The 16,775-nt window shown below is 37.6% G+C and overlaps 2 protein-coding genes across 4 annotated transcripts in view; one reads left to right on the forward strand and one right to left on the reverse strand.

Annotated features, from left to right (window-relative positions):
* The first annotated feature begins 1,861 nt into the window (after positions 1-1,861).
* Positions 1,862-14,926, forward strand: LOC119898179 (ectonucleotide pyrophosphatase/phosphodiesterase family member 7-like). Its single transcript, XM_038712367.1, has 5 exons — positions 1,862-2,429; positions 6,073-6,218; positions 8,866-9,489; positions 9,933-10,155; positions 14,320-14,926. Exons 1-5 carry the CDS (start codon positions 2,189-2,191, stop codon positions 14,394-14,396), a joined length of 1,311 nt encoding a protein of 436 aa, XP_038568295.1. The 5' UTR covers positions 1,862-2,188; the 3' UTR covers positions 14,397-14,926.
* Positions 14,927-15,031: 105 nt separating this feature from the next.
* LOC119898168 (sodium bicarbonate cotransporter 3-like) overlaps positions 15,032-16,775 on the reverse strand; it is a 55,905-nt gene continuing 54,161 nt past the window's right edge. For all 3 annotated transcript variants that reach the window (XM_038712352.1, XM_038712351.1, XM_038712349.1), the window contains one exon: positions 15,032-15,803. In XM_038712352.1, the coding sequence (XP_038568280.1) occupies positions 15,722-15,803 (82 nt within the window). In that variant the 3' untranslated portion in view covers positions 15,032-15,721. The remainder of the gene's footprint in view (positions 15,804-16,775) is intronic.

Genomic DNA, 16,775 nt, shown 5'->3' on the forward strand with positions numbered 1-16,775 from the left:
ATATCGTTCCCAACAAAATAAGAGGTTTAGTGAAATGTGCTGTTTGCACATTTTTAATATTTAAAGACGTTTTTATGGTTTTACTTGAAAAAAAAAACAGGTTGATCTCGTCAACAAAACGATTCTACTGCAAACACTTAAACAGATGTAAATGAAACCCCCCTCTTGTCCAAAACATTTAAAAATAATTCCCTTTTTTTCCTTCATAAAAATAATATAATGAATGAAGTCATTCTATAGAAATGTATTTTCACTTCTTCCACAGTATTATATTTGTATTTATTTCTTACAACAATAAATATATTAGATTTCTCTGTAGTTTTGGATGCAGATGTTGGCAGGTGTCATGGAAAACAAAAAGCTAATCTGTGCGCCTACATTAATTATTGGTGCCCTAAAATTTAACACTGTAAATGTCAACACATCCATGTTACTCAGTTATATTATAATCTGCTAAAATCTGTACCCGTTTGTCCTTTTATTAAAACAAAATGCTGATTCCTTAAACATTTGTTTAAGATTGACTTTCTTTACATCCTCTCCTCAGATTCTTCCTCCTCCTCATTAGTGTAAAGCAGGATGTTGCTGCTGTAGTAGTTGAGCTGCAGCTTCTGAACTGTTCAGTTTCAGACTGCAGCTGATGATTCTTTTCATTCTGGATCGGGTTTTCTGCCCCTCGTTTCCGCTCATTGACCTGCATTTGATGGTTTTCCATCAGCTGTCCTTCAAACTGGTGTAATCAGTTTGATTAGTCATAGTTTTATTATCGTGATCACATCACGCTCAGATAAACCGGCAGGAGTTCAACTAAAGTTGTAAATTCACAAATACTTGACGGGGATAAAACAACAGTTTAATTTTTTTATTTTAAATATAAACTACTTCAGTGTTTCCAAATGTTTGCTGAACTTTTTGAAAAGATATCATGTTATGTTATTATATTATATACACATATGTTGTTGGTTGATATTTTTAAAAGCAAACTAAAGACCTAACTAAACAGGATTTAGTTGAATTTTATATCTTTATTTATCTATGTACGGACATTTTAGTCTGTTTAACTGATGCATTTGATGTGTTTTATTATATTTTATTCTATGGCCCCCTTATTTTTATTATCTTATTATTTTTTTATTATTTTATTGTTATTATTGATCTTTATTATACTTTTCTTTAAATACCTCCAGTGCCCCCCCCCCCTTCAAATAATACAAACGTCTTTGCACATGTAAATATCACTTCATTTCATATCATGCACAAACCTTTGCACATTGTTTTTTTTTGCACATTTTGTTAATCGTTATTCTTCCATATTTTATATCAATTTATTTAAATACAACATCCTCTTCTGCTGCAACACGTGTGCACAACACAAACCCGAGTAATGAACATGTAAATATCTGCCATGTTGTCTCCGCCCGCACGTAGTTGTATAAGCTGTATTATTCTCTATTCTTTTATTATTTGAATATTCTTATATAACTAGCATTTGTTTATTCCATATTTATATATTTCTACATTATTTATGTCATCTGTATATCTGTCTGCTTCTAGCACCTTAACACCAAGGCAAATTACTCGTATGTGCAAAACACTACTTGGGAATGAAGCTCTTTCTGATTCTGATTCGAGTTTTATGCTGGTTGTGCCCGTTGATGACAGCGTTTCCTCAGCTTATGTTTTTATTGTCTCTTACTTTAAATTTCTGTGTCATTGTTGTCATCGTCTTTTGTTTTTACAACGTGAAGCACTTTGTGTTACATGGCTGAAGTAAAGATTGATCGATTGATTGATTGGTTGTTCTAAATGTACGTTTTGGGTTTGTGACCACTTCATTTCATTTTCATACACATTTACAATTTGAATGACTTCAAACTGACTTTCTGACTGTGTGTAATCTGTGGAAAACCTGTTCTGTTGTCAAACATATCCACTGATTCACGTTTAGAAATGGCTGAGTCAGACTCTGGAGCGGTTATCAGCCGGGTCCACAGATTGCTGATGGATCAAACTGCCCTGATAATGGATCCAGGTGAGCTCTGCTTCCAGTCAAAGGTCTCGTCCTCGGCAGCAGGTCAGCAGATCTCTATCAGAGACCCACAGTTACATATTAAACTGCTGAGGAGCTCCAGGTGTGCAGACAGGCCAGGCCCCCGGCTCAGCTGCAGTCAGTGTGAACGTGACGACGATGAGGATGGAGCTCCTTCTAGTCTTCACAGCGGTGGTCTGCGCCGCCGGGAAGCCGCTGAGCAAGGCGGCAGAGAGGAACAAGCTGCTGCTCATCTCCTTCGATGGCTTCAGGTGGGACTACGACCAGGACGTGGACACGCCGCACCTGGACCAGCTGGTGGAGGACGGAGTCAAAGCCAAATACGTCACCCCCCCAATGCTGACCATGACCTCCCCGTCCCACTTCACCACCATCACCGGTAACACAGCATCATCACCTTTCACACCTGCTGCACTTCTACAATTCAAAGTATTACTGTTCCAGTAATATCAGCAGTACATGTGAAATACACTAACTGGCACTGTCTGTACAGAGAGTACGTTATTAATCCAGAGGGACGTTTCTTTGGAAGCAAATCACAAAAATTTCAATATTTACTTCAGGTTGATGGAAAATATTTCACTGCTACAAATTCAATGTTATTTAAAGGTCAGTGTGAAATACTCAGGAATCAATCTAATATCCATAACTGTGTTTTCAGTGGTGTGGAAAGACCTCACATAATCAACCGTTATGTTTTTATTACCTTACAATGAGTCATTTCTGTCTACATCCACCGCTGCTCCTCTTACATGTTGCACGTAGAAAGATGATCGGTACGTTTGAGTTCATGCTGCGCTGCGCAGCGCTCACTTAACGTGATGCACGCTGGTGTGACAGAAGCCAGCGAGGCTGTGCAGTGAGTAAACTTCACTCCAAAGCAGCCTTATGGTGCTTTCAGACCAAAAGCGAAGTGAGCGTTCAGGGCAGTGAACGCGCCATCACAATTTGCAAAGACACGGGGTCAGCGACGTGAAGGAATTCACGTGAGTTGAATATTTTCAACTCAAGCGAGAAAGTCGCATGACGCTGAGTCGCGATAGCCTATCAGTGTTGAGATTGTCCAAACGTCACCGACGGCTTCAGAGCGTTGTGTGGAGAGCGCCGGGCAGAGCGGGGGATTGAAAATCTGCAGGCCGGCGGAGAGCTGCTAAACTTGGGGAGAGGAGCAGGGAGCAGCGCTGCAACCATTGGACAGAAAAAACCCCGTAGTCGGTCGGATTCTGCGGGAGGAGATCGGAGTTAACTGCTTTTATTAAATTACCTTTTTACTTTAGTTTTTGGGATTTCAACGTTGATTCATCTTCACTGGAGCTTCTCAGCAGCTTCCGTGCACATCCGGCTCCAGTGTTGTTGTTAGCGTCGTTAGCTCTGCCGGACTACGACTTCATATTTACATAAAAACCAGACAAAACTGGATGTTCAGTGGAAAAAAGAAAGAGAGGAGGTTGAACTACCTGGTGAGTTCAGAAAACATCTGTCTGTAACTTTATTCCAGCTGTCATTGTACTTTACTGTGAACAGGTTAGCGTAGCATAGCCCTGATCGAACCAAACTCCATTCAGAAAACAAACATTTTAAAAGTTGTTGTCCTGTGAATTTTAAGAGAGGCACTGGCGACCGATGCTGGTGCACGTGGGTTTTAGCCTCCTCGTCAGCGGTCGCCTGGTCAGCAGCCGGTTACTCTTGGTTAGAAATTGTGTCGGACTTTCGCCGGCGCTGCAAAACGTCACCATGTCACATGACATTAAAAAGGCGGCTGCAGTTGCTTTTCTCCTGCTGCAGCTCACGCTTGACTATCAAGTCGGCGAAAGTCAGCCGCAGTAATATCGAACGCACCTTAAGAAACAGCACAAGAAGAAACAGAAGAAGCAGCTTCTCCTACACGCGTGGAAAGGGAGGGATGGACTGAAGCGTTGGTTGCAATTCACAATCTCACCACTGGATGCTGCTACACACTGAACCTTTAATGTCAACAGTACGAATTAGTCGGTGTTTAAATTTTATTATTCAGTTGATTCTAAGATTAAATCATTTACTTTATCACTTTATCATTTTCTGTTTATTTAATTGATTCTGTCAATTGAAATCTTGCAGCAACCGAGCTGCATAAAACACAAAAAGAAAAAGAGGAAGGTCAGAAAACAGTAAAAATAAATTGTGAAAATAACTGAAATAACCATGAGGAAAGTTCCTTTAGTACACTGATGTCGATCTCTGCGCAGTAATTTCATTACTAATCAGGTGATGGTATTTGCTGAACATCATGAAGCGCAACTGTCCTTGGACATTAAACAATAATTAGCATTAGAACATATTTATACTCACAGGTGGAGGTAGATAGTAATAATGATACTAATAAAAGTACAAAGTGCAGTGTTGTATGCTTCTACACCTTTATAATAAGTAGTACACCACCACATTGGACTTGTACTCTACTTGTACTTCATGTTGTTGGCGTTGTTATACACACACACACACGCTAAGCTGGCTGTTCCATCGCAGATTTACAGTGGTCAGATTATGATAAGAGATCATTTATTATCCTGAAGTGAACGTTTTCTGGAGTCACATGTTGCTGCTTCCAGGAACACTGAGTGGGAAAAACAACACATTATTTCTCCTCATCATTAATGTAAAGCAGGATTTTACTGCAGTAGTTGTCAGACTGCAATAAATAATTATTTTCTTAAGGATTAGTTTGCTGATTATTTTCTCTGTTAATCGATCGTAAACATTCTGAAAATCAGTTTCCCCAAACTGACTCCTTCACAATGCCTGTTCTGAAATTAAATAAAAATTCTAAAGAAAAGCAGCAAATCTTCACCTGTGAACTTTGAATAGTTTTTACCTGAAAACTATGACTTAAACCATTATTAAAATAATTGCCAATTAAATTTCTGTCAATCAACAAATGTACTCGCTGTACTTGTATAAACTTTTGGGTAGTTTAAAAATGTGATGTTTTGTTAGAAGTTAAACTCTTTACAAAAGTAAAATAAGCTGTCAGATGAGTGAAGTGAAGTAAAAACTACAATATCTTCATCTGCAATGGAGCAGAAGTAGAAAGTGGCATGGTAAGAAAATAGAGGAATTTGTACTTTAATTAAGTACAGTACTTGAGTAAATATACTTTTATTTTTTTTCGTTTTTGTTAGTAATTGTTGTTTTTAAATCTCACATTTGATACTGATTTGTTTTTTAAATTAACTAATTTATTTTTAAACTTTTGTCGATTAATATACACACACACTTACGGTTTTATCCATTTATTATTTTAATTTTTTATTATTATAAACACACACACACACACACACTTACTATTTGATATATTTTCATTTTCTAACAGTTTTATTTATTTATTTTAACATTTATTTTTACTGAATTTTTACATTATATATTTTGTTATTTTATTTTTTATTAGCACACAAACACAACTTTACCGTTTTATTCACTTATTTAATGAAATGTATGAAATTAATTGTCCTTATTTAATTTACATGTAGCTTTGGCAATATTGTTGCTGTACATTCATGCCTATAAAGCTAATTTGAATTATTAAATCAATGCTTAATCTGATAAAAAAATCGTTTTGTTTGTTTTTTTGGTCAGTGATTCAGTGATCTGAAGATTTAAGCATGAAAACTGTTTTAGTTTTGGTTCTGGCTTGTGTGAACTGAGGTCATCTTGTAAAGCTGGACACAGTATGACGAAAATAACAAATGTCATTCATTCACTAAATTTCATTCACTTCCATTGTATTCACGTGGAGGCAGGAATCTCAGAATGATATCTGAAAACGGAGAAATTAAACCAGAACTACATCTGCAGAAGTTTGTTCAAGAGGTTTTTTTCTATGTTGGAAATTGATGGAAAATATAAAATGTTAAATGTCAATTTCTTCTGATGACCCTCATGAGGGTCTAAAGAGGACAACATTTTTTTTTGATTATTTAAAAGTACTGGACTTTCTGTTAATTTTTAGCTTTTCATTTTGAAATGTCTTGTTTCCCGTTTCCCAGGCCGATGGGTGGAGGATCACGAAGTCGTCCACAACATGATGTTTAACGCCAAGACGAACCTAAAAGTTACTCACAAGAAGACTCTGATCAGATCCGAATGGTGGGACAACGGAGTTCTGCCGTTATGGATCACAGCTCAGAACCAGGCGAGTGACCGATAACGACATAAACTAACTGTAGAGGAGGAAATATTACTGGCCTGAAGGATGATGAGCTACAGCAACAAAGATCCATTTTAAACTGAATAATAGTGTCAATAATAATGTCAATTTTATTTCTGTAGCACATTTAAAAACAAACAGTTGACCAAAGTGATGAACAGGGTCGAAGTCAGATACATAAATAAGTATAAAAATAACTACAGCCAAAGTGAATCACAGGGAAACAAAACAACACTTTAAGACATCACCAGGTTAACGAAGGTTAAAAGCTGCTGCAAATAGGTGCGTCTTAAGCAGCGATTTAAACGTTTGTAGGGGCAGTGCAGCTTTAATATGCACGGGGAGGCTGTTCCACAGGACAGGGGCGCCCACTGCAAAGGCTCCATCGCCCTTATTCTTTAGCTTTTATCTCGGGACATCGGAGAGCAGCTGATTTGTTGACCTCAGTGTTCTGACCGGAGAGTGGTGGCGTAAGAGATCAGCCAGATAAGGTGGCGCCAGACCATTTAGGGCCTTAAAAACAAGCTATAAAATCTTATAATCTATCCTATGACGGACAGGTAGCCAGTGGAGGGAGGCCAAGACAGGCGTTATGTGTTCACGCTTATTTGTTTTAGTTGAAAGGCGAGCAGCTGCGTTTTGGACCAACTGGAGGCGATTTAAAGATTTCTGATGTAGACCCATGGAGAATGAATTACAATAATCCAGCCGAGCAGTAATAAAAGCATGCATGACTTTTCTAGGTCTTTGGGAGGAAGATAAGACTTCTAGCTGAAGTAAAGGCCTAACTGGAAGAAGCTGGTCTGATTTGCTTATTGAACGTGAACGAGGTGTCAAAAATAACACCAAGATTTTTAATAGAGGATTGATTTTGGAAGGCTAAGGGGCCCAAAGTGCCAAGAGGGTCACCCGGTACGTCTAAACGTCCACACGTGATGAAGTTTTAAAAACACATCTGATTTAATTGATCACCATGAACACACACTGTAGTTTACTGCTGCCCCTCACAAGAGCCCCAAATGTAAGACTGCTGAAAATAGTCCCCAACAAATGCACTAAAAAGTCAGATGTTATTGAGCGGTGGACTAAAACATTGTTGGTTTGGCACCTGGACCAATTTAAAATATGGACTCCTAATATGGTAGGGGGCCCACTACACAGACTATGATGTTTAGCTCAATTGATTTCTTGTGGACACGAATAAATACCAGCAGTACATGACGCTGCTCTTTATCAGGAAATTCAGCAGCTCTTATCTGATGAAACAGTCTCTTCACTCCTGGTTCCAACAGTAAAGCACCACACCATGATAATCACCAACAAACACACCAGATTCTAAGGAGACACGTTTTAATAAACACAAGTCATAACATTTAACATTTAACATCGTAACATTTGTATTTCAAACAAATGGCAAACTTAGCACATTTTAACAAAACTCCCTTCACCCTCTTGCATCATGGGAATTCTGTGGGAGGGGCGTAGGCTGCGTGTGCGCAGTGGGTTATTTACACAGTCAACTTCCACTGGAAGTGTAGCTGCCCCTCGTTCATGACTTGTTTTTAATTGTCCTTTTCGTGCTTTTACTACCTTCTTCAAAGCTCTCGTTCCTCGTCTTAACAGGTGCATCTAGCAACTACAGTGTTTTGCCTGCCGGATTTAGCCGACATGTTTTAGATTTTGTTGATTTGGTGATTCGTGCTTGCTTATTGTGCTTCTACTATGATTAATTATGCTACGTAGTAAAAATATTTTGTGTCTTTTTTGTCTGATTTAGCTGTTTTTATTGTTGATAAACGGGTATTTTATTTTGAAAATTGACCGAATTCTGTGCCGTTTCTGTGTCCGACTTCCTGCCTGGTTCATCTGTGCTGTGCTGCTTGACGCTGCGGTGCTTCTGGGACGCACTGCAGTGCTTCAGGTGTGAGCACAAACATTTAGTAGAATGGCTGCGATCAATGGACTTTCGGAGTGAGTCATGTAAACTTGGTTTAAAAGACTTTGTAGCAGGTGGGCCCAGTGATGAAGCCCCGCCCCCACTGTGCTGAGTCTAGCTCCGCCCCCGGCTTCTTGCCAATTTTTTTGTTGTAAATCAGCTATAATCAATATTTTTATACTAACAAAATGACCACATGACTATTTCATGGATGATTACTTAATGGAGGAAGCCAGGTTATCAAATTTCTTATTAACTTCTGAGGAGTACAAGATTATTTGATTTTTCTTCAGAAAGACAGAAGCCTGTCATCTGCATAGCAAAGTAAAAGAAAGTAAAGAAATGATGATTATTCATCCAAGTGGAAGCAAGTCGTTACTGAAGGAGACCTAAGACAGAACCTTGAGGTACTCCGCAGCAGATAATGTTAAATTACCAATCACAAATAGTGTCTGCAACTCCTCATGCTTCTTTACCAATACCAATGTGAAAATAATGTGAAAGGTGTCCCTAGTAGTGACGAAACAACAATTATCACCCGCCTCTGTAGCTTCTCGGCTTTACGGAGCTCTACAGCGACTTTCAGCTTTCCAGCTGCAGCTTTCCTGTTCTGGTTCACTCTCAGCGTGAGTTGTAGTATAAGTAATATTAACATGTCAGTGTTTATAGCTTGTTTCCTGTTTCTTGTGGTTTCAGGGTCTAAAAACCGCGTCCTTCTACTACCCGGGAGGCGCAGCCAACTACAGCGGCCAGGCGGTCAACCGTGTGCTGGTTACGGAGGCTGGCCACCCGGATGACAACGAGACTGAGTGGCGTCAGAACATCGACAAGGTAATGAGCTGGTTCTCCGATGAAGACTTTGACCTGGTGACGCTGTACTACGGCGAGCCGGACAACGTGGGCCACGCCAAGGGGCCGGACCACCCGGACAGGAAGAAGATCATCCAGCAGATTGACCGCACCATCGGCTACCTGAGGGAGGCCATCAATCTCCATAACCTGAACGACAGCCTGAATGTCATCATCACCTCAGACCACGGCATGACCACCGTCAAGAAGCGACCGCAGGTGGACGAGATCATCCTCAACAAATACCTGAACTTGCTCAAGCTCACCAGCTTTGAGATACTCGACTACGGCGGGTTTGGCATCCTGACGCCGCGGCCGGGGATGGAGCAGGAGGTGTTTGACGCTCTGTCCAAGGCGCCCAATCTGACGGTCTACAAGAAAGACAAGCTTCCTGAGAGCTTCCACCTCGCCAAAAGTAAGCGGCTGCCTCCCATCGTGGTTGTCGCAGATCTGGGATTCAACCTTAACTCTGTGAGTTTCCTGGATTTTAACCCAAAACCTCACTTAGTATCAGATCATGTTTCTACCTTTTAGTGTCAAATTTTGGTTTTGTCTTCATCCTCAGTTTGATTCTCCAGAGACACCAAAGTACATGATCAAGGTCCTAACAGATCGGCCCAATAGGCGCCCTCAGGCTGATTCCTAGGCAAAATACCCAAAAAAACACCAGGACACAAAGAAGCACTGAATAATGATGAATAATGAAATCAAATTCAAAATGTTGGCTGCTACATCCAGAAAAGAAAATGTCACGACTTAAACTACAGCTCCATTTGTACATCAGCAGCAACACAAACGACTGTCAGTGAGTTCAGAGGGCAAAGCAGCCAGAAAAATGAAGGAAGACGAAACTGCAGCAGACAAACACTCCAATTTTTCTGATTCTGTTTCTTCATCCGTTTGTTTCCCACCAGAGATTCATCGTCTACGTCAACAAAGGCGATCACGGCTACCATAGCGGAGAGATGGACATGAAGGCCATCTTCAGGGCCTTCGGACCAGACTTTAAGCAGAACTTCGTGTCCGAGCCGTTCGACAGCATCCACGTCTACCCTCTGATGTGTAAACTGCTGCAGATCGAACCGGCGCCGCACAACGGATCACTGGCTGTGACGGAGAACCTGCTGCTGCACAGCAGTGAGTCCGACAAAAGAAAATATTACTACTGTTTTGATGCTACTTGAGTATTTTAACTTTATACTTCTACTCCATAATATTTATCGAAGAGCTGCAGTTATTGGTTACTTTTCAGATTAAAATATCAAATTAAAAACATGGTAAGATTACAAAATAAATGGGAAGGTTCCCAACTATTAAGTCTTGTGAATGCTAATATAAAATGAGTATGTACATTTGTCTCCTCGTCGTGATCCAGATGTCTTGAGTTTTTGTCAGTTCCAAAGAGACATTTACTCTCTAAACTTTAGATAGCTTCATTTTAATAACTGTTCAAACGATCCAATATTTCACGCAAAAAAAAATAATCTAATATTAGAAAAAGTAAAAAAAAAAAAAAAAAGAAACAGAACTTTTCTTCTTTCATCGCCCATTGATCATCACACAATCCCCTAGTTTTAACTGGTGACCCTTTGGAGGGACCTGACCCCAAGATTAGGAACCCCTGGACTATACTGTTTATAAAGTAGTTTAAAACTAGCCAACGTTAACCGTTTATATAGTAGTTTAAAACGAGCCAACGTTAACCGTTTATATAGTAGTTTAAAACGAGCCAACGTTAACCGTTTATATAGTAGTTTAAAACGAGCCAACGTTAACCGTTTATAAAGTAGTTTAAAACTAGCCAACGTTAACCGTTTATAAAGTAGTTTTAAGGTTGGCTCGTTTTAAGGTTGGCTAGTTTTACTGTTTATAAAGTAGTTTAAAACTAGCCAACGTTAACTGTTTATAAAGTAGTTTAAAACTAGCTAATGTTAACTGTTTATAAAGTAGTTTAAAACTAGCCAACGTTAACCATTTATAAAGTAGTTTTAAGGTTGGCTAGTTTTACTGTTTATAAAGTAGTTTAAAACTAGCTAATGTTAACTGTTTATAAAGTAGTTTAAAACTAGCCAACGTTAACCATTTATAAAGTAGTTTTAAGGTTGGCTCGTTTTAAGGTTGGCTAGTTTTACTGTTTATAAAGTAGTTTAAAACTAGCTAATGTTAACTGTTTATAAAGTAGTTTAAAACTAGCCAACGTTAACCATTTATAAAGTAGTTTTAAGATTGGCTCGTTTTAAGGTTGGCTAGTTTTACTGTTTATAAAGTAGTTTAAAACTAGCTAATGTTAACTGTTTATAAAGTAGTTTAAAACTAGCCAACGTTAACCATTTATAAAGTAGTTTTAAGGTTGGCTCGTTTTAAGGTTGGCTAGTTTTACTGTTTATAAAGTAGTTTAAAACTAGCCAACGTTAACTGTTTATAAAGTAGTTTAAAACTAGCTAATGTTAACTGTTTATAAAGTAGTTTAAAACTAGCTAATGTTAACTGTTTATAAAGTAGTTTAAAACTAGCTAACGTTAACCGTTTATAAAGTAGTTTTAAGGTTGGCTAGTTTTACTGTTTATAAAGTAGTTTAAAACTAGCCAACGTTAACTGTTTATAAAGTAGTTTAAAACTAGCTAACGTTAACCGTTTATAAAGTAGTTTTAAGGTTGGCTAGTTTTACTGTTTATAAAGTAGTTTAAAACTAGCCAACATTAACTGTTTATAAAGTAGTTTAAAACTAGCCAACGTTAACCGTTTATAAAGTAGTTTAAAACTAGCCAACGTTAACCGTTTATAAAGTAGTTTAAAACTAGCCAACGTTAACCATTTATAAAGTAGTTTTAAGGTTGGCTCGTTTTAAGGTTGGCTAGTTTTACTGTTTATAAAGTAGTTTAAAACTAGCCAACGTTAACTGTTTATAAAGTAGTTTAAAACTAGCTAATGTTAACTGTTTATAAAGTAGTTTAAAACTAGCTAATGTTAACTGTTTATAAAGTAGTTTAAAACTAGCTAATGTTAACTGTTTATAAAGTAGTTTAAAACTAGCTAACGTTAACCGTTTATAAAGTAGTTTAAAACTAGCTAACGTTAACCGTTTATAAAGTAGTTTTAAGGTTGGCTAGTTTTACTGTTTATAAAGTAGTTTAAAACTAGCCAACATTAACCGTTTATAAAGTAGTTTAAAACTAGCTAACGTTAACCGTTTATAAAGTAGTTTAAAACTAGCCAACATTAACTGTTTATAAAGTAGTTTAAAACTAGCCAACGTTAACTGTTTATAAAGTAGTTTAAAACTAGCCAACGTTAACTGTTTATAAAGTAGTTTAAAACTAGCTAACGTTAACTGTTTATAAAGTAGTTTAAAACTAGCCAACGTTAACCGTTTATAAAGTAGTTTAAAACTAGCCAACGTTAACCATTTATAAAGTAGTTTTAAGGTTGGCTCGTTTTAAGGTTGGCTAGTTTTACTGTTTATAAAGTAGTTTAAAACTAGCCAACGTTAACTGTTTATAAAGTAGTTTAAAACTAGCTAATGTTAACTGTTTATAAAGTAGTTTAAAACTAGCTAATGTTAACTGTTTATAAAGTAGTTTAAAACTAGCTAATGTTAACTGTTTATAAAGTAGTTTAAAACTAGCTAACGTTAACCGTTTATAAAGTAGTTTTAAGGTTGGCTAGTTTTACTGTTTATAAAGTAGTTTAAAACTAGCCAACGTTAACCGTTTATAAAGTAGTTTAAAACTAGCCAACGTTAACCGTTTATAAAGTAGTTTAAAACTAGCCAACGTTAACTGTTTATAAAGTAGTTTAAAACTAGCCAACGTTAACTGTTTATAAAGTAGTTTAAAACTAGCCAACATTAACTGTTTATAAAGTAGTTTAAAACTAGCCAACGTTAACTGTTTATAAAGTAGTTTAAAACTAGCCAACGTTAACCGTTTATAAAGTAGTTTAAAACTAGCCAACGTTAACCATTTATAAAGTAGTTTTAAGGTTGGCTCGTTTTAAGGTTGGCTAGTTTTACTGTTTATAAAGTAGTTTAAAACTAGCCAACGTTAACTGTTTATAAAGTAGTTTAAAACTAGCTAATGTTAACTGTTTATAAAGTAGTTTAAAACTAGCTAATGTTAACTGTTTATAAAGTAGTTTAAAACTAGCTAATGTTAACTGTTTATAAAGTAGTTTAAAACTAGCTAACGTTAACCGTTTATAAAGTAGTTTTAAGGTTGGCTAGTTTTAAGGTTGGCTAGTTTTACTGTTTATAAAGTAGTTTAAAACTAGCCAACGTTAACTGTTTATAAAGTAGTTTAAAACTAGCCAACGTTAACTGTTTATAAAGTAGTTTAAAACTAGCTAACGTTAACTGTTTATAAAGTAGTTTAAAACTAGCCAACGTTAACCATTTATAAAGTAGTTTTAAGGTTGGCTCGTTTTAAGGTTGGCTAGTTTTACTGTTTATAAAGTAGTTTAAAACTAGCTAATGTTAACTGTTTATAAAGTAGTTTAAAACTAGCTAATGTTAACTGTTTATAAAGTAGTTTAAAACTAGCTAACGTTAACCGTTTATAAAGTAGTTTTAAGGTTGGCTAGTTTTACTGTTTATAAAGTAGTTTAAAACTAGCCAACGTTAACTGTTTATAAAGTAGTTTAAAACTAGCTAACGTTAACCGTTTATAAAGTAGTTTTAAGGTTGGCTAGTTTTACTGTTTATAAAGTAGTTTAAAACTAGCCAACGTTAACTGTTTATAAAGTAGTTTAAAACTAGCTAACGTTAACCGTTTATAAAGTAGTTTTAAGGTTGGCTAGTTTTACTGTTTATAAAGTAGTTTAAAACTAGCCAACATTAACTGTTTATAAAGTAGTTTAAAACTAGCCAACATTAACTGTTTATAAAGTAGTTTAAAACTAGCCAACGTTAACTGTTTATAAAGTAGTTTAAAACTAGCTAATGTTAACTGTTTATAAAGTAGTTTAAAACTAGCTAATGTTAACTGTTTATAAAGTAGTTTTAAGGTTGGCTAGTTTTACTGTTTATATAGTAGTTTAAAACTAGCTAACTACTCGAGCACAAAAGTACAATGTTTACACAATTTTTTTGGAGGCTTAATAAATTGTTGTTTGATAAAACTCTAGTGGGTTAAATGATGATAAAGTCTGTTTAGGATATTTATTGAAGTAGTAAAATGCAGGAACACATCTCGCTTAGTAGTACCAGTAGTAATCATAGTACTATGATTTCACCAGATTACTTCATTGATAGATGGACAGTGGTGTAGTGCAGCAACATAAACCGTAAATGTGGTTTGTTTTCAGGTGGATCCCAGAGAACTCAACTGTCCGTCGCTCTGCTGCTGTCCATGCTGATCTTCATGTTCACTGTGCTGCTGTAACAGATCCAGGATCAGCTTCCACCTCCTCATCTGAAACATTATGGATTGTAATAATTTCTTAATGTTTACCATGTTGATGTCGAAGACTTTCACAGCTTCCGTCAGTGTTGCTCAGGAAGCTTTTTCTTGGATTTATGTGTCATTATATTATTATTATTATTGAGTATTTTATGTTTAGTTTTTTCCCCCTATATATTACAGCTGCACAGCGAATACTTCAGTAAAAATGTTTCACCTCTAAAACATGTTTTTTTATGATGTCCGTGGAGATGAGTGTCAGTTAGGGAAAGGATCAAGGCCACATATGAAAAATTTATAGATTTTAATGTCAGAATTCTGACATTTGAGTTTTTCCTCAGTGTTGACTTTAAATTCAGAACTCAAATACATTTTTTTCTTCCACATGTTCCACACATAATTCTTCTGTAGTCACTAGGTCTGCTAAGTTAAATGCAAATACATTCAAATTTGATGTTAAATATTTTATTTCCCAGTATATTATTTACTGCAGTGCTCAAGGTCCTTTTATTAACTAGGTTGTGCAGTATAAGTGACTTGGTCCTCAGTTTTCACCGTTTCAACAACCACAAATCAGATTATTATCGTTTAATAAAGTGTCACATCTCAAAGACTCGTTATCGTCGTCACCAAACTGATTTTATTGAAACTTTAAGTAGAAACTATGAAGACAGCGGCTGTGACGTCATTCAATCGGCCACTGCAGGCAACAGGGTGAGGCACAACAGTGATCTCTCTCACACACAAACACACACACTGAAACACTCACAGACACATTCACAACTTAAATCAGCATAACGGATTAAATAAAAACTCCTTCCTGCGTTGGACCTGTCGGAGGTGAAGAGCCTCGTCTGCTTCGTTAAAGCAGAAACGGAACATTTAAAACGATGAAATTAAGTTTCAGATCATCAGTCTGGAGAATCAGTCGTCCACCGAGTCTGTGTTTCGGTTCGACGCTTCAGCAGCCAATCAGAGTGCAGCGGAGGAGAACCGCCTGAGTAAAAAAAAAATAAAAATACCAACCAAAGAAACCTGAGGAAGCTGTTTCCAAAAAGTGGCGGCCATATTTGCTCCCAGTGGTGGAGTCTCCGTGTTTCACCATAAAACGATGAGAAAATAAAAACGTTCACCTTCGTCCGAGAAAACTGAGGATGAGAAGTATGACACGGGGCGAGGCGAAGCCTGATTGGTCCTCCTGTGACCTTTGACCTCAGTTCAGAGAAGATGGAGGGCTGCAGTAACCCCTCAGCAACTGCAGCCACGTCCTCAAACAGCGCTGCCCGATGGTGGTGAGCGGCGGGGGATCATAGCAGCGTGTCCTCGTTCACGACTCTGCGACCGTCCTCGGTCTCCACGTTTATCCGGACGCTCTGCAGCTTCTCCTGGCTGGAAGACACAACGGCAACAACGGGATGAGAAATCTTTGTTTTATTTATCAGTCTTACTGAATTACTTACTTATTATTGGGTATTAAAGGTCCAGTCTTTAATATTTCTGAGGATAAAAGCGTCACCTAAATGAGTAAATGTAAATGTCCACAACTGTTTTTTCTGTAGTGTAAAATGAACAGTTATGTTTTTATTAATCTCTGGAATCTCTGGGAACCTCACGATTCGATTCTGATTCAGCTGCGATGCGATTATAAAACAGTCCAAGTTGGGAGGGGCCACTCGAACCCCCCCCAATATTGAAAGTATTAGTTTGGCCCAGACTAACAGACACACAAACAGCGTCCTGCAGCGGCTGACCGGTCGGCCTGCGCGGTCGCGGATCATTATAAAAGATTAGAAACTGAAAAATGTCAGTATTTAGGGACATTAAACCGGTTTAATGTAAGAAAAGCCACATGAGACTGCAGGCTAATTGGTTGGCCCTTCTCTTGCTTCTCCACAATCTAACGTTAGCTAGTTTAGAAAATAATAAATTATTGCTTCAGCACCCTAAAAATGGTCTAAAATCGCCCCTGCTGCTGATGGAGAAAGTCAGCAGAGCAGGAACATACAGGGAGAGAGAGACAGGAAGAGGCGGGGCCAGCAGGTGTGTTTGCAGCAGAGGTTTAGGCCGGAGGGGAAAGAGAGCAGATTCAATGAGGCTACTGAGTAAACACTGAAATGAAGGTAGAATTAAAATGTTTAAATAAGAAATAACCTACGCTACCAGAAACAGAAATACATAAATAAATGTCTCCGTACAAACTTTTATTGTCTAATCTCACTCCTTCCTGCGACCATCTGTTCACACTGTCCAACCAGGAAACGTGACTCAGCGCACGCACACACACACGTTGGTTTGTTTTCCCGAGTCATTATTGCTTTTGTAGTTCAGAGTGAGCGGACCAATCACAAAGAGCCTCAGCAG

This window comes from Micropterus salmoides, unplaced genomic scaffold (genome assembly GCF_014851395.1).
Source record: "Micropterus salmoides isolate LMB-PRFRI ecotype aquatic unplaced genomic scaffold, ASM1485139v1 Ms_hic_scaffold_11, whole genome shotgun sequence".
NCBI classification, from domain to species: Eukaryota; Metazoa; Chordata; class Actinopteri; order Centrarchiformes; family Centrarchidae; genus Micropterus; species Micropterus salmoides.